This window comes from Naegleria gruberi (assembly GCF_000004985.1).
Source record: "Naegleria gruberi genomic scaffold NAEGRscaffold_40, whole genome shotgun sequence".
NCBI lineage: Eukaryota > Heterolobosea > Eutetramitea > Acrasida > Naegleriidae > Naegleria > Naegleria gruberi.
The window spans coordinates 300,523-323,199 of NW_003163287.1; the positions used below are offsets into that span (position 1 = coordinate 300,523).

The window sequence follows — 22,677 nt, forward strand, 5'->3', positions numbered from 1 at the left end:
GTCACAAAAACACAACATTCTCCTCATCTTTCGTCGATTTGTAAGTTTCGGCGGGTGTGCCTTCTGCAATAGACGAATGGTAGAGTTGATGGAATTTTACAGATCGCTCACACAGTTGAACATTGTACCAATTGTTGTTTATCCGGAAACTGAGGAAAGAGGAGAAGATTTTTTCAATTCTGTAAGTTTACTACTGTTCAATGTTCAATAATATTAAATATTAAATACTATATTTACAATAATAATTAACTATTACTATTGAATATTTAACAACTTACAAAAAAAATATTTAAAGTGGGAAATTCCCGAAATTTCATCACTCATTCGCGTTCCCGATCCAAACAATGAATTCGCCACTGTTTTTGATATTTACTCCGGCTCAGTTTCCAAAAAAGTAATCCTGACCTATCTCATTCCACAACTACTACTCACCAAAATGGATGGATTCTCACAGGAACGTAAGAAGAGGGATGAATACCATGGGAAAAGTTTCTACATTCGACCTGCAATGTTTCTGATTAGGAGAGGGAAGGTCATCCATTCGTGGCGATTGAATTATGCCGATCATTGTCCTAAGGTTTTGGAAGAAATTGTTTTGAAATTGGATTTGAAAAGTGGTGGAGGTGATGATTTGGAAAGTTTGAAAATGAATGAGAAAAATGTTGTGAAAATTGAAAGTAAGAAAGTTATTGGAAAGGAAGAAGAGATGTTGAATGAAGTTTCTAATGAAAATGAAACAAGGAAGGAAGAATGTCAAAATGTAATAATGGAAATGGAATTGAAAGAATGTGAATCTCAAATCAAGGAACAAATTCAAATGGAAGAAACTAAACTTGACGAATCTACCCTTCAAACCATTGAAATTTCCACACAAATCGACATGCCAATCATTGACACTTCTAGAGAAATTCCAATCTACAAGAGAAAACAAGCAAGCTCATCATTGGAAATAATCACACCAACTGAAAAGAAGGAAAATGAAAAAATTCAAACAATCAAAGCAAAGAAATCTCTCCAACCTAAATATTCCTGTTTTGGAAATCGAAATGTGGTAGGAGATTCGGATTTGAACATGTTGGTAGTTTTGGAAAATCCGAAACTTCGTAAATATTTCAAACTGTTTGCACATATGGAATTTAATATTGAGAATATTCTATTTTGGGAAGAAGTTAATACTCACTACAAGCCAATTGCTTCATTTTCCAAATTTGACAAGACGAAATCAATTGCTACAAGTATTGGAAACCTTTTCCTATTCGATTCTCATTCAGTCATGCACGTAAATACTTCGGATAAATTAAGGGAACAAGTAAGGGAACAAATTCAATTTCATTTCGAATCAAAATCCATTACTGAACTATTACCATCGAAATATAGAGTTAATAGATCATTAGAAGACACTGCTGTCGATCCACTTTCGAATACACCAGAAGAATCTGACAACATTTCACAACTTTCAATTGCTGATCGATTTAATGAAACAGTTACTGGAATATTTGATCCCATCATTAACGAAATGTTATCCTCTTCCATACAGGACATGTTTTTAAGATTCAGGACAAGTGATTTATTCTCCCAAATGATTTCTTCAGTAAAATAAATCTACAGATTTTTGGTCAACTAATCCAACATGATTACTATATGATTTTTATACACTTTGGTTACAATGAGTAGAGTGTTATGTGTAGTAGAACATGGAAACATGGAAAACATGGAAACATCCACAAGAAGAACAAGCTGGTACTCACTAGTTTCGTATTGACCTTATGGTTTCACATTTTGTAATAAAAAAGTTTTAACAAGTTGCGTTTTCAAAGGTATTACAATCCAAAAGAGTGAGGTGAATGGATATTGTTATTTCGATTTCCTTATGTCGTTCATAATCATGAAATGTCATGATTATTTTTTTTATTGACATGTAAATGGTTCCAGTTGGGTTAATCGATGTTTCGAACAATATTGAGAGATTACCTCTTGAATGTAGCTACAATTCATGATAAATCAGCTTCCATTACAAATATTCGTGAGCCTCTCCCGTGATTTTGATTTGCTTTTTTGGAGTATTACATATTGTTTCGAATAGTTTCCACAAGTTATAATAAAAATCAAGAAAAAATAGAGTAACAACAATAATAATGGATATACTCAAAGCCAAACTCAATCCTCAACATGCTGGCATGCTGCTTAGAGACCAGGTGTTAAAAACAGACAAGGAATGGAATGTCCTCCCATCAGATTCGAATAACATTCCTTACTATTTCTTCTGGTTGATGAATCCTGATAATCAAGCAGCCGCTCAACTGCAACATCGCTTACTCATCAAACAAGCAACTACTCCACAAGAACTCTCTTATAACTCTCTATTAGAAACTCTAAACGATAGAGATGACATTTACCATGATGAACAAGATTGGTTTCAGAGAGAATTATACGATTTAGATGTTCAGAAGGAGAATCTCAATGAATACTTTTACTACTTTCAAAAGCATACGACTAAGAGTATGTTGAAGGTGCATGAAAACGTTCATGATAGATGGGCACAGTTTTCTCGAGTGGTTAGGGAACCAACAGCAAACGAAAGTCAACTAAACATATTCGAAACCTCAAAATTCACTCCCATGCAAAGTATGAATAATAGATCCCACTTTATTGTTGCGCTGAAGATATTGGACACTGAATATCATGCACAGAATCCTACAATGCCACCAAAATATAACTCTGTTGGTCATGTTGCCTTCTCTGTAAAAGATCTATACATTGATGGGAAAGTTTACAAAGTTGGGTTGGCTGGTTCTGGATGGTGTGCTCAGAAATACCGTACCCAATGTCCATCTATCAAGTTTAGTGCATGGTTTATGAAGATTCTAATGATGATTCACATGAATATTCGTTACTGCTATGCCCATGTCTTTGCTGAAAATTCGAAAAGTTTCGGTTACATTGCAAAGAGTGGAATGGCTGCAACAAGATTTCGTTTAAAGTATTTAGGTTTCAATTTGAGTTTAGAAGATCATGTCAACATTTCTTCCTTTGACTCTCAAAAACAATTGCAAAACAAGGCAACTCCTCAATTGACCGATCTTCACAAGGTCCAATCTTTGGAAGAATACAAAACTCTGATGGACAAAATCTATGGGAAATCCAATTTCCTCATCACACACTTGGACAACATCTTTTACCATCCATTCTTTGCTGGATGTTTCATTGACGAGAAGGCACAAGCTTCCTTCCAAGTATGGAAATGTAAATATGCCACCGATCAAAAGACAAACACTCAAATTCCAGCATTCATCATCTTTAACACTGTACATTTATCACAATGTGATATTCCACTCACTTCTCAACAAGGTGATCAACTCATGCACTCCATTCGTGAGTCACTCATTCCACAACTTGTCAAACAAGATACCAAACTTGTCAATTTAGCATTTGCCACTCATGGCGGATCCATTTATCAATATCTATTGAGAAATTACTCCCATTTAGAGAGTATTTCATTTGCCTCATTGTACTATACCTTTCAGGATAACTTTAAATTGGCTGGCTTGACTAAGAGAGCTCAGCAAACATCTCTTGATCCAGTTTCGAAATTCCTCATGCCATCTCAACAAGATTCTAATGAAGAAGAAGCAACAGGTCAACAAGAACAACATATGGAGAGGAATCTCTTTTTGGATATCAGAGATTGCACTGGTAAGCCAATGGTATGGTCGGAGGAAATTAAGGAAACTGAGATGGCCACAATCAAACATGTTTCATTGTCTGCATCTGGCATTGTTGATAGAACAGCAAGACTTGCTGATCAATTGGCTACTAGTAAGAGTACTCCTCCTCCTCCAATTGCTGTATCTTCTCCATTCACTTCACATTCATTGTTTGCCTCCAAATTGTAACATTCTTCCGATAATAATAATTATTATTATACTATTATTATAATAATACTCATCATTAAAATCATGTAAATATTATATTAATATTGTTAGTAATATATTATTTAATTCCGATAATAAATACTAAAATCATCATCATCAATAAATTAATTTAATTTAACAAAATTGGTTTAATTGAAACCCAACAATTCAATTTCAAAAACAAGAGTAGAATTTGGTGGAATGCTTGGAGGTGCACCTCTTTGACCATATCCATAAGTTGAATCCAATTCAAAGATACTCTTTTCTCCGACCTTCATTGAAAGACAAGCATGTTCCCATCCACTAATAACTTGATGAGCACCTAATTTGAATTCAAAAGGTTGATTTCTAGTACGAGAGCTATCAAATTGAGCACCTGTTGATTTAAGAGTTCCTACATAATGAACACTGACTGTATTTCCGTTTGATGGAGAAGCAGCATCATCCTTTGCAGCAGTGATAATCTTCTTCTTTACCAATCCGTCTTGAGTCAAAGAAATCCACAAAGCAGCCTTCTTTTGTTCCTTTGCATCCTTCTTCTTTTGTTTTTGTTCATTCTTCTTGGCCATATCTTGCAAGAACTTTAAATCATCATCATTTTGCTTTTTTGTTGTTGGGGCCTTCTTGTTGGTCATTTTTTTTAAATATTAATTTTCAATTTTTTAAAAATAGAAATTTCACGATTTCCTTCAGAATTTTTCAATCTTTTCATGAATTTTATTAAGGTGATAATCTGTTCGAAACGATTGATCTATTGGTTGTATCAATTCTCAAAGGAACAATTACATGGAGGAAATCAAGTTACAATAGAAATTTAGTTTACTTTCAATTTATTGTGAATTAGAAAATGAGAAACCTTAATAAACTGGCCGTATTTGGCGACCATCATCAATGTTTGAATTGTTGAGAAGTGAATCATTCAGAGAAGATTTTTCATTCTTCTCCAAATCCTTCTTCTTTTCACTAGCTCTCTTTTTACATCGATCTGAAATTTTAATAAAACTAAAGAGAAGCATAGTTGAAAAACAACAACATGAGCATACGAGAATTACTGAACAAGTAATTATTTCATCAACATTATATTGTATCTGGTGAGAATAGTAAATTCCATACGCTGAACCTCCAACTAGTGCCATTGCAATTAGAAGCGCAAGAATGAAAAAGCAATAAAGTACTGAGGGTGGTAATGGTCGAACTGTTACGGGGGGAAGTTGTCGAGCTGGGACAACTGGCTCGTAGACCTCCTCTACTCTATGGACTGTGATAATGTAATTTCCTTTCTTGATTACTGACATTTTTTTATGTGATTTGAATTGCAAGTAAGAATAACCAACTATTTTAAACCTCTGCAGACGAAACGTGATTTCTCAAAATAGATAATGCCATAACGTGATTTGAATTATGAATTTGAATATTAGAATCTCTTTTCATTCATTAGTTGATGATGACAATTCATATTGTGTAAGATCAAATCTGAAAACAAGTTTATGTGTATTTTTTAAGGGTTGTGTGTACAATATTTACAGTAAAGGTAAGAAGTTTAGTTTTTTACCTGTAGAATGATGTGACCATGTCAGTAACAGAATCCTCATAAACTCCAATAATGTGCATGAGAATGATACCAGCAGTGACGCTTCCAATGGCATAGTAGAGCTTGGTTGGGAAATCAGAAGTTTGAGCATCCTTATGAACCTTCTTTTCAGTCTTTTCATCTTCGTTTTTAATTTCTGGAACGGCCACTAATTCACTACTTTCCACTAATTGATCCAAGATTATTGGAATCATGGATGTGGCAATGTACATAAAACTACCAGCACTCAAAGCAACCAGATGCTTTTCATTAATAAACAAAAATTCAAATCCATGATCAGATGTCAAAATTAATCCAAATAAGCAACCAACAACTGACAAGACTCCACTCAGGAAATTGAAGAATAGAGCCTTCTTTACACTAAATCCAGCACTCAATAAAATTCCATAATCTGACAATTCTTGTGGAATTTCATGCATACAAATACACAAAACATTGGCAATACCAACAGGAATTGAAACTTGAAAAGCACCTGCAATTCCTGCACCATCCATAAAATTGTGAATACCATCTCCAATCAAATTGATCCATCCTACTGCCTTAATATGAGAATGACCGTGGTGGTGAGAGTGTCCTCCTAATTTCACCTCATTGGCCTTCTCCTTCTTTTCCTCTCTCCTTTGACGAACTCTGAGATAGACCTCAATCAACAAACACAAGATGAATCCAAATAATATGACAAATGAGTGACCAGAAGCTTCCAAATTATGAACATGTTTTCCTCCACTGCCATGACTGTGACCACTATCATGGCTGTGTTCTTCCGAAGCATAGAGAATTGGCAACAAGTGCAAGAAACAATCTCCTAACAAGGATCCAACAGCCAAACAACTCAATATAAATTGTAAATTACTCATTGTTGCACCATTCTCTTGTCCTCTAATACCATAAAACAGTAAACTAGCCCCAACAAAAGACAATAAAGAAACTCCAAAGGAACTTCCCAACGAATACATCCAAATCGATAATTTAGAAGGTTGATGTTGTTGCTTTTCTTCATGAAGGTTGTGATCATGGTGATGATGATCTCCTTCCTTGTGTATTTCTTTTGTTTCCAATAAATGTCGATGAATTTGCTGATGTTTTTCATTGTTATTATTTGTATTAACTTCCTTGTGCTCATAATGATGCTCGTGATGCTCATGTTCGTGATGATGCTGGCACTTGTGTTTCTCCGAAGAGTGTTGTTTATGATGATGGTGATGAGATCCATGAGCATTCACGAGTGAAGATTCGTAATGATGAAAATTTAATAACAACAAGCTCGCCACCAACACAACTCCCATCAGCAATAACAAGACGGCTGAGAATCTTCGTGGCCGCTTCTGTTGTTGTATTAAAGACATTTTTTTGTAATTTAATATTTATTATAATTTAATTTATTATTAATATTGATAAGGTCCTAAATTGAACTCTTAGTAGCATTCGTAGTCACCCTTAATATAGTTGTTGGTTTTGCTATTGGAAATCTGTAAATGCAAAGCAACTAGAGTAATTAAACAAGTTGGTTGAACCCAATTACTTTATTGGATGTGGTGTTATTGGAACGGATGAGATTTTAGTTGCGATCCAAAAATTGATACTTTCCATTTAATAACAGCTTTGACATTTGCAACTTTTATGGATCAAAGGGAGAAAATATGAAATTAGATTGAGTGAACCTTGTAAATACTAAACAACAAATAAATGATGCAAGTTCATCAAAAAAAAATGCAAGATTTATCCATTCTCATTCCACCAGAATTATGGCGAACTGTTTATTCATTCCTCAACACACCATATCGACCACATTTTGAAAGAGTCAATCTCCTATTCAGATCTTTATGTCTCGAAGAGGAAAGAAGAGAAATCAATGAAATATTTCAACTCCACAATAGGTATTTGTTAAAGCCACTATGTGAAGCACCTGTTGCAGAGGAAAAGATTAGAAAAATTGAAGAAATGATTCAGAGAAAGATTCCTTTCCACTTGAGAGAATTTATTAAAGTATCGGATGGAAGAATCAAGACTATTAGAAGAAGAGAAATGCCTTCAGTGATTAATATGTCTCCTCATTGGAGTAATTGCTTGTATAGTTTTGATAATTGGTGTTTTTCTGGAAGATTTTTGACAATTTCAACTTTTCACAAACAAAAAACAGAGTTTCGTATTGACTTGGAGAATGGGAAAGTAGAAACTTGTTCAAACTCATGTAGAGAAGGGATTTCTGTAAAGGAGTGGTTGAAGATGAGCTTTGATTGTTCAAGAACTATTAATCCATTTAATATTGACAAGCTATGTCATGAATCGAATAGAAATGATCTGAAATCAATTTTAAGACATTGTGGGTATTTATTTGAAATATTACCAGAAAATCTCAGAAAAGATAGAGAACTTGTAAAAAGTGCTTTAGTTTCGTCCAATTTACCTTTCCGATTAACCAGCAAAGAGATTGCAGATGACACTGAATTAGTGAGATGGTATTTCGAGAATGGAAACACTAAATTTCAATATCTTTCAGATAAGTTTCGACAAGATAAGAATCTAATACTCAAATATTCCAAAGAATGGGAAGATGCTCATGAATCCCTTTACACCGATACGGAAATATTATTGCACTATTTAAAGACGAGTAGACAGAGAATAGTTCCAGAGTTGAAAACTCTCTCAGAAGATTTGATTATTGAAGCCACCAAATATGGAAAAGAAGTTAACATTGACAATTGCTTTTCTAATGAGCTTGTTCTAAAGATGTTGGAATATACAACACCCAAGGAAAGAAGTTTACTTGGAAAGAATCTCAAAAACCATGAAAAGAGCCTTGATGAGAGAGTTCTGAAAAGACTTTTTGAAGTGAATCCAATTTTTGTGTGTCTCAATTTTGAAAATGAGAATTTCAAGTTGACAAAAGAACAACTATTACTTGACTTGACTGAATTGGGAGAAAACTTTAAGAATCTTCCTTATCAATGGAGAATGGATAGAGAGGTAGCAAGAGCAGCCACTCAAAAACAGTTTTATAATTACATATATCTTGATAATGAATTGGCAAATGACATTGAATTCCTGGCACCAATTCTTGAAAATGCAAAAATTCCACTTTCATTGCCACAACAATATTTCAATCAATTACTTCGAGTTATTAATAAGGATGAGGAAATATTGAGGAAGATACTAACCAATAATCCATCATTACTTGCTCATACTCCCAATTTGGATGAGGAATTTGTTAATTCTTTGGATTTTAAATATTGTAGTGGAAGATTTATTGAAATCTTGCAAAGGACTAGTTTCGAACAATATTGCGAGCACTACAAGCAAAATTATGATTATTGATGTAAAGGTCAACTTTAAATGTTCTGGTTGACCTTCCAAGGATGTGTGGTGGCATCCAGATTAGAAAGTATTAGAAACTTCTTAAGCATGGATATCTAGATATGGAAAGCGAATATTTCTATAAATGCATTTTTGTATGAGCAACTTGGGAAAGTGAAGATACGATACAACGAAACTGTAATGATACGTTTGTATGCCACGTCTGGAGATTGGCTTCGCACATGATTTTAAGCAATTTGGCAAAACAACTTTTTTGTGTTTTAAAGTGCTTTATTTTGAAACAACACAAGAAATCAAACAACAATCTTTTGATAATTAGCTGAAGATTGAGCCAACTTTGAAATCTTTTCAAATAACATCAAGTCTTTATTCAATAATTGCCAAATCCTTAAAATTTTCATCTCACGATCTGGCAATTTCTGCAAACTAGTTGAGAATAGGTTTAGTTTAGTCTTGTCCACCTTCTATTTCAGTATTTTGTTGAAACACTGAAAACCGCTACATATCCATCTCCACTAATTTTAAAAATCTAGTCATCAAATATGGAATATTTAAAAATCTCTATATAAAACCCTTCCTTTACTTATTGGCGATCGCTACAATGCAATTCCTTAATAGCTTTATTCGAAACTTAGAAAGTCTTTATAGCCAAGCTTCAAACACTATCAAAAAAACATTCAAACTGGTTTAGAGCATTTGTTCAGTCTTTAATTCAACGTTTCGTACAAAATAGACAGCTTACTTTAATTTATTAGAAACTCCAAGCTAACCTAAAGGTTTCGAATACTTCATCCCTCCTATTTCAAATTTACTTCCTCGATCAGTCAATAAGAAACTTGGTCATTGTACATTTCAGATAAGCTGTTATCTAAAAGAAATTTAATATTTATGTAGATTGCTGACAAGTTGCTTATTTGGAAACACCTAATTTATCTAAAACAACATTTTGCAATGTGTCTTCACACCCAGAAAAAAATGTCAAGTCCTTCAACCTCAGTTTCGAATAATTTGGTTTCGTCTGGTTCATTTCACTTTCACAATTTTGATCCAAAAGCAAATGAAGAGAAGAAACGATTGAATAGAGAAATGATTGCAAAGAATACACATAATGGAATGGCATTTAAACCAAGCAAGTATATGGTTGATATTCAACATTCGAATAATAATCAAAGACAAGTTTCACCTGCATCTCCAGTTTCGTATAGAACAAGCCGATCAAATTCTTCTTCGAACAAGTCTGCTGCTAAAACGATTAGCAATTCTCATTCATCGATTTCCAAACAACACAAGCTACTTTCGAATAATCACCAATACTCTAAGAGTAGAATCTGTGAGAAACAACTGACCATTAATGCTTCTGAATGGAACTCCATCAAGCAATCTATTGAATCAAGAAGCAGAAATGTTTCTAATTGTTCAAATTCAAGCACTCTAAGCAAATCTAGTTGTTACATTGACAAAAACTCTGTAAATGGTGATTATTCGAAAGGTTTCGTAAATTGCCCGTCCAACCGTAACTATTCAAGCAACTACCAAGTCTATTCTCCTCTGGCTCACTACTCTGAATACTCTCAAAATATATCACTAAGCAACACATCAAATCTGCCAAGTCAATTATCAATCAGCAAAACTATTCCACTAACCAGTTCAATATCACCAAATAATGTCCCGTTCACCCGCTCCATGGCCACTCATTGTGAAAGATTACCCTCCATTCAACATTTACTTGAAACTATTCCAATAACAAAATTCGAAAGACGAAACAATAGTCAATTAAACACAGTTTCAATAATTGAATTGTTGAAACAATAAATGTCATGAATTAAATTGCCTTCAAAAGATGTTAACTCTGCATAACATTAAAATTTGGAAAACCAAGATTTCCCTTCCTGCCAAGTTGTCATTCCCAAAATGGACAATTAAAAAAGTTGAAAGGCCAGTTACAGAGATAAATGCCGACGCATCTTTTATCGAATTGGTAACATCATACTAACATGAAGTGGTTTGTTTTGCATCAAAAAAAACAAAAGAAATGCAACAAGACAGTCCTCGTCAAGTTTTGAATGCAAATTGTAATTATTCAAGCTCAACTGTTGTGAGTAGAAGGAAGGGAAGGGGAACGTCTGGAAAATGTAGTGGAATGATGGAGAGTCATCATTTGGTTTCGAATAATAATCCATGGTTGAGGTTTCATTCTTATGATCCAGTTGAACATGAAGAAAAGAAGAGAAAGTTGAGAGAATACTCAAAACGAAACGCATACAAGGGTTTACACTTTAGACCAAGCAAGTATAATCAAGAGGTAGTTAAATTTTCAGTACAAGCTCCTAACATGTTGAGTGAGCAGAATCTAACAGAAAGGTCTGTATTAAAAGTTGATGAGAAGGCATGTAGTGCACATCAAGTGATCACCAACTCAAAGATACCACTCACTCATTTTCAAGTTTCTTCCATTATTCAGTTGGAATCGAATAGCTTAATTTCAACAACAAACAACATCCAAGCACCAACCGCCTCCAAATCAACATGCATTCAATTCACCCATCAAAACTCTAGAAACGTTCTTCCCTCCATAAATGAAATACTATCTCTCTCCAAAATTCAAAAAGCACCACACAAAATGATTCACAACTCATCTCTCCAAATCATCCAACAAAACTCAATCAATTCTGACAATTTTCAATTGGAAAATCTAACTCTTGCACCAATCAACATGTACTTCTAACTCTCCCCAACCATTCCCACACGATCATTCTCAACCAATTCTCTCATTCAATTTTACAATAAACCACTCAAGAAAATCTTCGAACGATGTTCTTGTTCAACAAAAAAGCTCAAAATCAAAAAAAACTCTTAAAAATAAAAAAAAATGGGAAAGAGAGAATTATACAGAAATAAACAAGCTTTGGCTAATGCTGCTCCTCTGGCTCAAGCACACTCCCAACCGCTTGGTATTACCATCGGAGCACGTACATCTAATGTAAAGATGCCTAAGGAGGCCATTCCAGCCATCTATTATGAAAAGATTTTAAAATACATGAAAACAAAGGAAATGTTGAATGATATTGCAGGAGCTTGCACTAAATATTTGTACAAACCATCGGATTGGAAGTATTATTACTTTGAACATCGTTGGAAGGAATATTCTAACGTGAGAAGAGCCTTGCGTAAATTAATTCAAATGGGAACACTTCAAGTCTTGTTGAGAGGAAAGTATTATAAGGAAGAGACTTCTGATCCAGAAGCTATTACAAGTGGTGGTGCCTCTTCTTCTACTGATAATAATCAATCAGCTGATGCTAGTAATGTTGCTTCCGAAGAAGTTTTACAAGTAAAAGAAGAAGAATTTGAAACTTTTGTAATTGGAGGAAGAACATTAACTAGAAAAAAGTATGTAAAGGCTTCTTCTGTGCCATCGAATAAGAAGGCCACCACTCCAGTTGATCAAGAGGAAATTCAAATTGAAGAAGAAGAAACAATTAATCAACAAGCAATGAATAAGAAGAATAAGAAGAAGAATAAGAAAAACAAAAAGAAGGATCCTTTTGAATTGGATGAGGAAAATGATGATCAAGATGATGGAACTTTTGATGGATTTGAAATTACCAGAGATGAGGATCGTCCACAATTATATGAATTGAATGAATGGAAAGATGATCCAAAGAAGAATAAGAAACAAAATAAGAAACAAAACAAAAAGCAAAGTTCTAGTTTGGAAATTGAAGAAGATACTTTTGTAAAGGAAGAAGAAGGTGGTGATAAGGGAATTCCTTCTAAAGCTGTACATATTGATTTTAATAATATCAAAAAGATTGTAAAGGCAACTGAAAAGATTGATTGTGCTGAAAATGAAGCAGTTCAGAATATTACTCTCAACTTGACAAGAAAATCAAAGGAAGAATCATCCAGCTCTCAGAAAACTGTGATTCAGGTTGTTAAAGGTGACATGTTGGAAACTGCAATTAGTTTGAGAAGGATTTGTAAACTTAATCCACTCGTTTTGGTCTCTGGTAGCCAAACTGTTCCAGGAGGATCTTTTGCTAAGGGAGGAAATACTCAAGAGGAAGATTTCTGTAGAAGATCATCATTGTCTTTAGCAATTGCTGATCCATACAGATTTGATGAAACTAGAGAGTGGACTTACCCATTACCTGAATTTGGAGGAATTTATACACCAAATGTTGTAGTGTTAAGAGGTCCAAAGAGCGATGGATATGCCTTCTTGGATAGAACATGGGCTTGCTCAATGTTTATCACCTATCCTTATGTGAATCCACCAACAGAGAAGAGAAAGGTAGCCGATCCAAATACTGTCATTCCAAATGAAGAGGACGATGACGAAGAAGTAACAACTGAGAATTTCCTCTCTACCAAATTGTCCAACTCAATGAAGAAGAAGATTGCTGCCTACTTTGATGTTGCATTAAAGAAGGGTCATGATTCTCTTGTTATTGGTGCTCTTGGTTGTGAAAATACTCACTCCAATCCTGCCTATCATATTGCTCAACTTTTCAAGGAAGTATTGGCAAGTGAAATTTTCAAGGACAAGTTCAAGGTTGTCATTTTCTCTATTTTGGTTGATAAGGAAACTGATAGCAAGTTGGCCAATGAAGGTGGTGCTGACGATGTGGAAGAAGTTGAGGATAATGATGACGTCGAAGATCAACAAGATATCTCAACCAATCTGCTCGATACTTCAATTGAAAGAAAGAATAATCTTTCAGTATTTTCCAAATTATTCCACGGAAAGGAAGAAGCTCCAACAGCTGAAGAATTCATTCCAACCATTGAATGTAAATAAACATATCTGTGAATAAATCGTTGAACATTTTCAATAGAATTTTTTTGCTAGATCAGAAATTAATTGATCATCAAATATTATTCTAAATTAACTTTACAATTTTTAATTTACATAAATATTAATTACTCTTGTCTGATTCTTCGCTCTTCTTGGCATTCTTGATGAGCCATTGTAAAGTCTTGTCAATATTTACAGAATTTTTAGCACTAATTGAGTAGCAAGATACTTCTCGTCCAGTAATAAGTTTGAGATCCAATTTGTCAATTAATTCTTGTACACCTCTAGCATTTGGTAAATCATTCTTATTTCCAAGTACCAGTAAAGGAATAGTCGAAAGAGAGGCTTTTCCAACCAATTCATGAAGCTCCTTTTTGGCTACTTCCAATGTTTGTTCATCACTTGCAGAGTCCACAACATATACAATAGCTCCAACTCCTCTACAATATCTCTGTGTTTTTTGAAATGTAATATTATAACAATCATAATATTAGATAGAATGTGATGACAACAAGTATGAAATTAAAATTAAATATATTACGTTCATATCAAATACATACCTCCCACATGTTTCTGAATTTGGATTGACCTATTATTGTCAATTTAAATCATCGTTAGTATCATGATAATCCAAAGTTATTAGAAAAATATTAAATGATTAGAATAACAATTTGTCATCACAGTTGAACAACATATGATGGACCATCATCATAGTTAATAGTGATGATTATAATAATAAATAATTGAATAGTTTTCAAAAGAATGACATACCTCCGATATCCCACAACTTGATTTCTACACCTCCTTTACTCACTTTTCGCATATTAAAGCCAATAGTTGGTATAGTATCCTCATTCATCTGACCAAATGAAATTGTATTTACAAGTGTCGTTTTACCAGCATTTTGCAATCCGACCAATGTAAGTTCCAACTCTTGCTTCCAGAAGAGTGATTTAATCCAATCCATCAATGATTTCAAAGCTGCTGCTAACATTTTCCTCTATTATTACTATTATTTTGTACAAATTTTGCTTTCTCTATGATGTGCTATCTCAACGACTACGATAATGATGACTATTAATGACGATGAAATAATATTATCGTTGTTGCTCGGTGATGACAAGATTTTTTTAATAAATTTTTTTTAAAGTTGTTGTTTGCTTTGCAACGTTTATTTGCTAAATTAAAAATTGATGACGAAAATAAACTCGACAACTCCAATTGGAAGAGGTTTTGAAAAAGATTCTCCGGTAAGAGAGACTTAGTGAAACATTGAAGATTGTTAAATAGTATTAATAGAGGAATGTACATTGAATATTTGTTGAATTTGATGAAATAATAATGATATCTGCTGTCAGCCATCAAACAACTTCAGTGAAAGGAAAAACAAAAAAATGGGACAAAACCATTCAGGTGGATCAAATTCTGTGGGTGGAATGGGAGGAACACTAGTTGGAGATCAATACAAACCACCAGATCGTACCACAAACAATCTAGCTTCCTCCTTTCATACCAAAGAATCCATCAAAATTCAACAGCAGCAACAACAACAACCCGATTCAAATACAAACAACAATAATACATCGTCAGGTAATCTTGTTCTGATAGCAGCATCCAACACTTCCGATGCCTTGCTCATGTCCATCGCAGAGTTAGTCATTGTTCTCCAACAATTGGGTGAGATTCATCTCGTTGTCTTGCTGGAGGAAATTTCTCGTCACTACTACGAGATTCAAATTGGAGGCAATTTTTCTTCTCTGGAAGCAATTGCTGCTGCTAACAATAACACACAAGGAAATGGCGCCACTTCTCCAACACAAAATTTACAGGGTGGTGGCCCTCTCGCCAGTACATCATTTAAAAATGGCGCCACTGGAAATTATGGCAACTCGAATGTAGATAATGGTCTGAAGAAGTACATTAATTGTGCCAAGTATACTCCCACTTGGTTGGAAGATGAGGGTGTATTTGGAGGTGGTGGTGGTATCGGAAGTGGATCGATTGGTAGAGGGAGTAGAATTAGTATTGGAGCAACATCAGGAAATAATGGCATGGATGAAGATGATATGGAGGAGGATTATGGTGTAAATTATAATACGGATTCTGCTTTTCAGGTCTGGTTGATTGCATTGAAGGATAGACAATTACCGAGATTTAAGAGAAAATTGGAAAAGTTATTTGTGGATAATAGTGGAGGAGCAAGGAAGGTTGCCTTCTCTTTCAATGTACAAATGTCAACCTCATCGACAAATAGTTTGAGAAGAGCTTCTTCATTCCTACACGCACAAACTAATCCAAAAACTAATTATGTCATTGATATGGATAGTAAGCAGAAATATTTTGAGGTGAGGTCAGAGATGGAAATTATTCTCACTCATACTCTTGAGGAAATTAAAGATTTGAAAGAATGTTTGGATGCAAAGAGAAAAATCGAAGGAGGAACATCAAGTACCAGTGGAGCTGATGTTGCCGATGTTTCGGTTCTCCTTCAAGATTTTGATTTTGAATGTAGTTGGTGGGAGAAGAAGATTGGCTCCTCCAATTTCAGTGTCAAGAAGAAGGCATTTATTGATGCCATTGAAGAAACTTTTGCTCACTTGAAAGTCAAGTTTGAAATTGAGGTTTTGGAAGAGATTTCAGATCCAACTTGTGATGGAGTTGTAAGTGTGACAGATTTGAAAACTCTCACTAGATGGTTGGGCAGTATTTACAAGTGGAATACTGACGAATTGAAATTGAGAAATATTGCTGGAAAAGAAGATGCTGCACCAGTTATTTTCCTTCCTCATTTTTGGGGTTCAGTGACATGTTACGATGCACAAGATATTTTACAAAAGGAAGAACCTGGAACGTACATTATTCGTTTCAATGAGAACGAGCCTGGGCATTACTACATTTCATGTGTTCAGGAAAATGTTGTGGAAAATGAGGAGACTAGCTCAAATACTGGATTTTTTGCCACTCGTCAAGTGTATCACTTTGTATTGAAGAGAGGAAAAACTGAGAAGGGAGAACCTTACTATTACTTGTCCGATGCTGATAAGAGTCACAAATTCAAGACCATTACTGAGCTACTTGATAAGAATTACTTTTTGACATTCAAATATCCATATGTCAATGACGATCTCAAGTCTGCATTTGTTTCAAAGAAGAGAGATGTCGATGTCTTTGGTGCATTGAAGAGTTTATCAGGAGAGGGTGATGATTTGAATCCTTATCCATTTGTTGTATATAAGGGAAAGTTCAATGTTAATGAAAAGAAGAAGGAATCAGACATGAAAAAGATTGCCAATTTAGCTAAAAAGACTACTGAGCCGTCATTGGGCAATCCAGTCAATAATAATTCATCCTCAAGCATTAAAGATCAAGAACCAGGTATGGTACGAGTGGATTCCCTCAATTTACCACTGAGTAATAGCAAGGAAGAAACTTTAGATTTATCTGAATAAATACTTCAGAAGATTCAATGTAAATAGATTAAGTATATTCAATTAAACAGAAAAGTTTGAAACTGGTATGACTCTTGCATTCTTACATAAGAATGTATACCCTGTTTTGGAGTGTCAAGACAATATGATATTCATTGTTAGCTATGGTTACTGGCAATAAAAATATGTGAAGCCAAAAGCTCCGATGAGACGGAATCGAACCGCCGACCACAGGATTACAGTTTTTCTTGCTACAGTCCCATGCTCTACCAGCTGAGCTATCATCGGTTACATATGTAAAGAAAAGTTTTATGTTCATCATGTACTGAGTTCCAAGTCCAATTAAGGGACTTGGGTGAAAACATTGCTCACAATCGTGTAGTTCAGAGTATAAATGTGAAATCGGGTGTGGTATAGTGGTAGCATTCCAGACTGTCACTCTGGCGACCCGGGTTCAATTCCCGGCACTCGAGTAATAATTTTATGTTTATTCAATTCTTCGATATTTTTGCTTTTCAATATTTTGTGATCTGATAGTCCACATCCTTATCTTGATTATTCATTTTTTATTTTTTAATAATTATTCTTATTTCCTTTTTTAGAAGCCTCGTCCTGACCACTATTTTTTTCAAATGAGTTAACAAGCTCTCTAAACTCAAAATCATCATGTTCTATAGAGGAAACGTATCTCTCCCATCCAATGTATGGTAAAATTTGAATAATAATAACAATTCTGAACTTTTCAAAAAAAAATGAAATTTCTTGAACTTCCTCCTGAAATCGCTTGCATTATTCGTTGCTTTCTCATACGGGAAAATAATTCATCATCAATATCGGAATGTAAATTCAAATTTTCACATATTTCTACCAATCAACACGAGGAAATTATTTCATTCTATATGAAATTGGAAACTGAATGGTTTAAATTAAAAAATGATCATATTTGGGTCGATTTATTGGAATATGAAGCTAAAAATTGTAATTTATCTGATTTGCAATTGAGCAAGTGGAAGAAACAATTTAAAAAGAATATCAATTTTAGAAGGAAAGTATTATTAGTGAGATGGGCAAGAGCTCAATATATTACAAATATTTTGGAAAAAGACCTGCCAATGAATGGTGTGAAAGAGAGTTTGGTCTCCTTATTGGGAATAAGTATGTATTATAATGTCGTTTCATATAATTTCTAAATTTCAATTCGATTGTGTGTGAAATTCTAATATATAGGTGGAGTTGGTAAAACATCAATTTGTAATTACTTTGCAATGGGCCATTTCTATGAAGATTATTCGTGTGGAATTGAGGACACTACACGAAAAATGATAAATCCAAGCTTTGGTGGAGGTTGGTGATTCGTATGGAGATTACGAATTCTCAGCCATGCTGGAACACACTCTGAAAAGGTATCATTCATCAATTTATGTATTTTCCACATCTCATTCCCTAGATGAACAAGTTGTGACTTCTACACGAAAGTTGTTTAATTCATTGCTGAGAGCGAGAGATAGGGAGTGGAATGATTTCCCAGTTCTGTTTGCAATTAACAAAGTTGATATTCCAGATCAGAAAAGAAGGAGCTCCATTGAAAATATTCAATCATTCATTGGAACAATTATTGAGGAATTTGATTTGAGAAATACAGCAATATTCGAAACAAGTGCAAGAGAAGGAATTAATATCAATGAAATATTCGAACATGTTGTGCTGAAAATGGAATATTATGAACAGTTTCCATTCCTCCCTGCCTTGGAAGATGTACTTGTTAACGATATTGAAGCCCTCAAAAACTTGGAATTATGGAATATAACAAGAAGAAAACAAAGAAAGTGTCTTGTTTGTTGAAAAGTGGTAGGAGGATAAGCATTAGTTGGAGTCATGATGCTTTGTAATGACTATCATCCAATTTCACCATTTCGAAATCAAGTAAATAATAATATTAATTTGCACAACAATAATTTTTATTAATTGTTGTGGTGCAAAACAGGAGAGAAGTGATGCAACAAAACTATAAACACCACAACCCTTTTTCGTTCAACCTAAGTGACTTCATGTTCGGAAGCGACAAACTTGCTATTTACAAAATAATAACAATAACAAGCTTGGCACTTTCAAAGTATTCCAAAATCTTTTCGCATAGAATCTTTGAGACATGAGGTAGGAGTGCTGTTCTAAAATTTAGAAACGAGCACATCCTGGCGGAAATCACCTCAGTCGAAGATGGAGAGAAGAACCAACACAATTACACCACACTCTCCTCTTTGCTTTTTAGAGATGAGGGCGTTTAGACCTTGGTTGGTGCTCTCTTCAATGCCTTCTTTTCAGCAATCAAAGCAGCATGCTCCTTCTTTTGAGCAACAACTTGTTGTTGTTTATCAATGCTGTTCAACTTCATCTTCATTGGATCTTGACCAGTCTTCAAGGATTCATATCTACAATTGCAGAGGTATCTCTTCTTGGCTCTACCAGTCTTTTCCTTTTCAGTGTTCTTTTGTGGGTCGACCTTTGGAGTTTGGTTCTTAACTTTACCAGCACGTGCGAGGGATCCGTGAACTTTTGCCATTTTGTGTCAATATATTGTTTCTGTTTTTTTTTTGTTTTATTTTTAAAATAATTTTTTATTGGTTGGGTTATTTATTTTACAATGACCGGTTCAATTTTGAGTTTTATCTTACCTTCAGCCAAAATCAAATCTGTACTTGCTTTTCTTTTAATTTACAATAGAAAATTTATTACACAACTAGGTATGCCAATTGTAGTCACCACAACGTTATTAACTGTGAAAAGGTAATTATTTATTCAAATATTATCATGTAAAATAACTACTCTTAGTCTTGGTCTGCATAGACAATTGGTTCACTTCTTGCAAATGAATGGTCATATCTGGTCAAATCAATATTATCCTCAGCCTCACCGAGTCCTGTAATTCCCTTTAGAATGGTATTCAACTCTATTACTTTCCATTCCAATGCATCTTCTGTTGATCCATTGACAAGTCCCAAATCTAATGTGAAATTATCAAATGGAACGTGCTTGGTAATGAGAGAGCACATCTTTCTAATTGGTTCCATCATGTTATCATTATATTTAATATAATTCTTTCCTGTGACAAAGGACCATCCTTCATTTCCTTCATCAATAACATAGTGCAACATTTGATCGATAATGATACATCTCATTTCTTTGAGAATGTTAACTTTTGGTCGAGCAATGTATAATTCTTCATACAGATTCAAATCTCTCATTCTCTCAAAGAAGAGATTGCAACGAGTTGATCTTTGAATGTGATCCATCAATTCATTCCAACCATTTCTGGTGGTTTCGTACAAACATTCTGCAGAAACATCTTTAGGGGAGCAACCATCACATCTCACAAAGACTGAATCAAGATGATGAACTGATTTCAATTCGAGGAATTCCTCCTCTTCCCTAATAATATGAATTGGAGATATTAACAATTGATTAACAGCTTGCTCAGATCCAAACGATTTCTTCAATGTTTCAAACCATTGTGAAAGATCGAAACTTCTCTGAATTTTAGCCAACACAGCAGTCATTGACTTTCTCATAACAAAAACAACATTATCATCGTGAAATAGATCATCTTCCTCGGAGGCTTTCTTAGAATGTTTGATAATAAACTTGTCCATCTCCTTACTCTCATCTTGCTCCAATCTAAATTTTCTAAGATTTTGCAAATCATCAAGATGAATCATTCTACAAGTAGATTCTTCATCACCATTATTGGATTCCTCTGCTTCTTCATCACCATTTAGAGGCTCATCAAGAAAATGATCCATAAAGATTCTCCTAGAGATTAAACTCCATTCATGATTGAATTGTTGAAGATTATTCTCTTCCGAGGAAATAGCTTGCACATTATCCAAATGCGACATTCTACCCAAATCATTCGGATAGGCCCACTTGAGAGAATACATTTGTTTAATACTCTCCTGAAGATTATTATTCGGCAAGGGACGAAACTCTAACTTGGCAACGAACATTTTTTTTCAAAAATTCTTAAAAATAGAAAATTTCAAAGATTTTAAGTGAATTAAGGTGAATGCATTTTGAAATTTACATCTCACACTTGGAATAATTGTTAATGCAGCTTGCTTTGAATTATTTTTCTATTCCCAATCTAGATGGACTAAATGTGTTAAATAGGGAGATGTTGAAATTGGGGCACTTGTGGTCAATTCATTGCATGCTACTGTGAATGATGTTAAATGTTTCAAATTGGGAGTATTGCATAATATTTCACATCCTTCATCCAGTATTTCATTAGAGGAAATGTCCAATTTAGTCAAGTTGGTGAGGGTTTTACTTTCTGCAATTGCCTTGCAACCGTTCAGACCTAGCTCACATTCTTCCACCAATAGTGTTTTCAAATTGGAGGCATTAGGTCCATGGACAATCTTTTCAAATGCTTTACTTCCAATTACACAATACATCAAGGAGAGGAGCGTTAAATTTCTCAAGGCAGGACCATTTCCTATATACTCACAACCTTCAATTCCAATATTGTGACATTGATCCAAAATAAGCTCACTAATGTTGGAGCATACAGAGCTGAAACAGAGATTACGAAGCGAGGATAGCGAGATAGGATTACAGGAAATATTCAAATGAACCAATCGATGTCCAAACAGGGAAATTTCTTCAATAGCACTCGAATTATTTAGACAATCAAAAATTCTCAAAATTTCAATTGGACTAGCTTGAAGGAATTGCCTCAATAAATCAGCACTTATTCTCATTCCATCCATGCGAAGGGATGTTAATTTTGGTAAATATCCATTAGAAAGATCAATCTCACGACAGAATATTTGCAAGGTTTTCAAATTTTCCAATGCTGAAATCTCAATTGTTCCAATGTCATGTCCTTCCAACTCTAAAACTTCCAATTTCGAAAAGGCCCCACTAGAAAAGCTCAAATAACTAATTTCTCTGAGAAAATTCATTTTCAGAACCCTCAACTCTCTTCCTAAATTCTCGAAAATACATTTCAAATTTTTCTGATTAATACTCGGACTGACTTTCAAACTTGTTAATTTTTCTAACATTCCACTCTCGAATATATTTGTTAATATTTCATCATCATTGATATCTTTTACATGTAAACTCTCGATCATGTATTTACATTTAAAATTAACATTACAAGGAAAGTTTCTAATAGTAATAGACAACGGAATATTTCTAGCTTTTTCACACCAAAATTTGTTAATTAATGAGAAGGCTTTGATGATCTCCATGTGATCCGAGAAGAGAAGAATGTGATAAATCTCATCAGAGAGTTGTAATGTCATTTTTTGATGTTTTGAATATGATGTTTACTTTGAATATTTGACAACCAAAAGAAAAAAATAGTAATTTCAATAAATTTTCTAATAGATCACTGCATCACATTCTTGGTAGCAATCATACTGCAAACCAAACTCTCTCAATGCCTCGAGCTGCAGGTTAGGGCCGTTGAAGGGGATTGCTGTGAAGGACCTTCAGTGACCTCTGCAGTTTTATCCTTCTCAAATTTTGTTTGGTATGTTATTAAGAATTCAATTTTCTCTATTAGCCATTGGTGGAGCTATGTTTTTTTCGTTTTCTTAACAACAATGAAAAGTTTACAATGAGAAGAAG

The 22,677-nt window shown here is 34.2% G+C and overlaps 14 protein-coding genes and 2 non-coding genes across 16 annotated transcripts; 9 read left to right on the forward strand and 7 right to left on the reverse strand.

The window, feature by feature from the left end:
- Positions 1-436: 436 nt before the first annotated feature.
- Positions 437-1,600, forward strand: NAEGRDRAFT_70519 (uncharacterized protein; the record flags this gene model as incomplete). The annotated part of the gene is made up of 1 exon (XM_002674365.1): positions 437-1,600. One exon carries the CDS (start codon positions 437-439, stop codon positions 1,598-1,600), a length of 1,164 nt encoding a protein of 387 aa, XP_002674411.1.
- Positions 1,601-2,135: 535 nt separating this feature from the next.
- NAEGRDRAFT_70520 (uncharacterized protein) lies at positions 2,136-3,893 on the forward strand (the record flags this gene model as incomplete). The annotated part of the gene is made up of 1 exon (XM_002674366.1): positions 2,136-3,893. The coding sequence occupies one exon, from the start codon at positions 2,136-2,138 to the stop codon at positions 3,891-3,893; it is 1,758 nt and encodes a 585-aa protein (XP_002674412.1).
- Positions 3,894-4,060: 167 nt separating this feature from the next.
- Positions 4,061-4,546, reverse strand: NAEGRDRAFT_70521 (uncharacterized protein; the record flags this gene model as incomplete). Its single annotated transcript, XM_002674444.1, has 1 exon — positions 4,061-4,546. The coding sequence occupies one exon, from the start codon at positions 4,544-4,546 to the stop codon at positions 4,061-4,063; it is 486 nt and encodes a 161-aa protein (XP_002674490.1).
- Positions 4,547-4,725: 179 nt separating this feature from the next.
- Positions 4,726-5,206, reverse strand: NAEGRDRAFT_80652 (uncharacterized protein; the record flags this gene model as incomplete). The annotated part of the gene is made up of 1 exon (XM_002674445.1): positions 4,726-5,206. One exon carries the CDS (start codon positions 5,204-5,206, stop codon positions 4,769-4,771), a length of 438 nt encoding a protein of 145 aa, XP_002674491.1. The 3' UTR covers positions 4,726-4,768.
- Positions 5,207-5,459: 253 nt separating this feature from the next.
- On the reverse strand, positions 5,460-6,848 carry NAEGRDRAFT_70523 (uncharacterized protein; the record flags this gene model as incomplete). Its single annotated transcript, XM_002674446.1, has 1 exon — positions 5,460-6,848. One exon carries the CDS (start codon positions 6,846-6,848, stop codon positions 5,460-5,462), a length of 1,389 nt encoding a protein of 462 aa, XP_002674492.1.
- A 364-nt stretch (positions 6,849-7,212) lies between these two features.
- Positions 7,213-8,817, forward strand: NAEGRDRAFT_70524 (uncharacterized protein; the record flags this gene model as incomplete). Its single annotated transcript, XM_002674367.1, has 1 exon — positions 7,213-8,817. One exon carries the CDS (start codon positions 7,213-7,215, stop codon positions 8,815-8,817), a length of 1,605 nt encoding a protein of 534 aa, XP_002674413.1.
- Positions 8,818-9,792: 975 nt separating this feature from the next.
- Positions 9,793-10,629, forward strand: NAEGRDRAFT_70525 (uncharacterized protein; the record flags this gene model as incomplete). The annotated part of the gene is made up of 1 exon (XM_002674368.1): positions 9,793-10,629. One exon carries the CDS (start codon positions 9,793-9,795, stop codon positions 10,627-10,629), a length of 837 nt encoding a protein of 278 aa, XP_002674414.1.
- Positions 10,630-10,849: 220 nt separating this feature from the next.
- Positions 10,850-11,542, forward strand: NAEGRDRAFT_70526 (uncharacterized protein; the record flags this gene model as incomplete). The annotated part of the gene is made up of 1 exon (XM_002674369.1): positions 10,850-11,542. One exon carries the CDS (start codon positions 10,850-10,852, stop codon positions 11,540-11,542), a length of 693 nt encoding a protein of 230 aa, XP_002674415.1.
- Positions 11,543-11,686: 144 nt separating this feature from the next.
- NAEGRDRAFT_51016 (uncharacterized protein) lies at positions 11,687-13,618 on the forward strand (the record flags this gene model as incomplete). The annotated part of the gene is made up of 1 exon (XM_002674370.1): positions 11,687-13,618. The coding sequence occupies one exon, from the start codon at positions 11,687-11,689 to the stop codon at positions 13,616-13,618; it is 1,932 nt and encodes a 643-aa protein (XP_002674416.1).
- A 118-nt stretch (positions 13,619-13,736) lies between these two features.
- Positions 13,737-14,609, reverse strand: NAEGRDRAFT_44680 (ARF/SAR family small GTPase; the record flags this gene model as incomplete). The annotated part of the gene is made up of 3 exons (XM_002674447.1): positions 13,737-14,066; positions 14,176-14,204; positions 14,387-14,609. 3 exons carry the CDS (start codon positions 14,607-14,609, stop codon positions 13,737-13,739), a joined length of 582 nt encoding a protein of 193 aa, XP_002674493.1.
- Positions 14,610-15,002: 393 nt separating this feature from the next.
- On the forward strand, positions 15,003-17,123 carry NAEGRDRAFT_58761 (uncharacterized protein). The gene has a single exon (XM_002674371.1). The coding sequence runs from the start codon at positions 15,010-15,012 to the stop codon at positions 17,062-17,064; it is 2,055 nt and encodes a 684-aa protein (XP_002674417.1). The 5' UTR covers positions 15,003-15,009; the 3' UTR covers positions 17,065-17,123.
- A 121-nt stretch (positions 17,124-17,244) lies between these two features.
- NAEGRDRAFT_t470 lies at positions 17,245-17,331 on the reverse strand. The gene has a single exon. It is a non-coding gene; the product is annotated as a tRNA-Tyr (tRNA).
- Positions 17,332-17,445: 114 nt separating this feature from the next.
- On the forward strand, positions 17,446-17,516 carry NAEGRDRAFT_t467. The gene has a single exon. It is a non-coding gene; the product is annotated as a tRNA-Asp (tRNA).
- A 279-nt stretch (positions 17,517-17,795) lies between these two features.
- NAEGRDRAFT_70530 (ras family small GTPase) lies at positions 17,796-18,885 on the forward strand (the record flags this gene model as incomplete). The annotated part of the gene is made up of 3 exons (XM_002674372.1): positions 17,796-18,198; positions 18,271-18,387; positions 18,491-18,885. The coding sequence occupies 3 exons, from the start codon at positions 17,796-17,798 to the stop codon at positions 18,883-18,885; spliced, it is 915 nt and encodes a 304-aa protein (XP_002674418.1).
- Positions 18,886-19,868: 983 nt separating this feature from the next.
- NAEGRDRAFT_70531 (uncharacterized protein) lies at positions 19,869-21,044 on the reverse strand (the record flags this gene model as incomplete). Its single annotated transcript, XM_002674448.1, has 1 exon — positions 19,869-21,044. The coding sequence occupies one exon, from the start codon at positions 21,042-21,044 to the stop codon at positions 19,869-19,871; it is 1,176 nt and encodes a 391-aa protein (XP_002674494.1).
- A 126-nt stretch (positions 21,045-21,170) lies between these two features.
- NAEGRDRAFT_70532 (uncharacterized protein) lies at positions 21,171-22,349 on the reverse strand (the record flags this gene model as incomplete). Its single annotated transcript, XM_002674449.1, has 1 exon — positions 21,171-22,349. One exon carries the CDS (start codon positions 22,347-22,349, stop codon positions 21,171-21,173), a length of 1,179 nt encoding a protein of 392 aa, XP_002674495.1.
- Between the last annotated feature and the right edge of the window lie 328 nt (positions 22,350-22,677).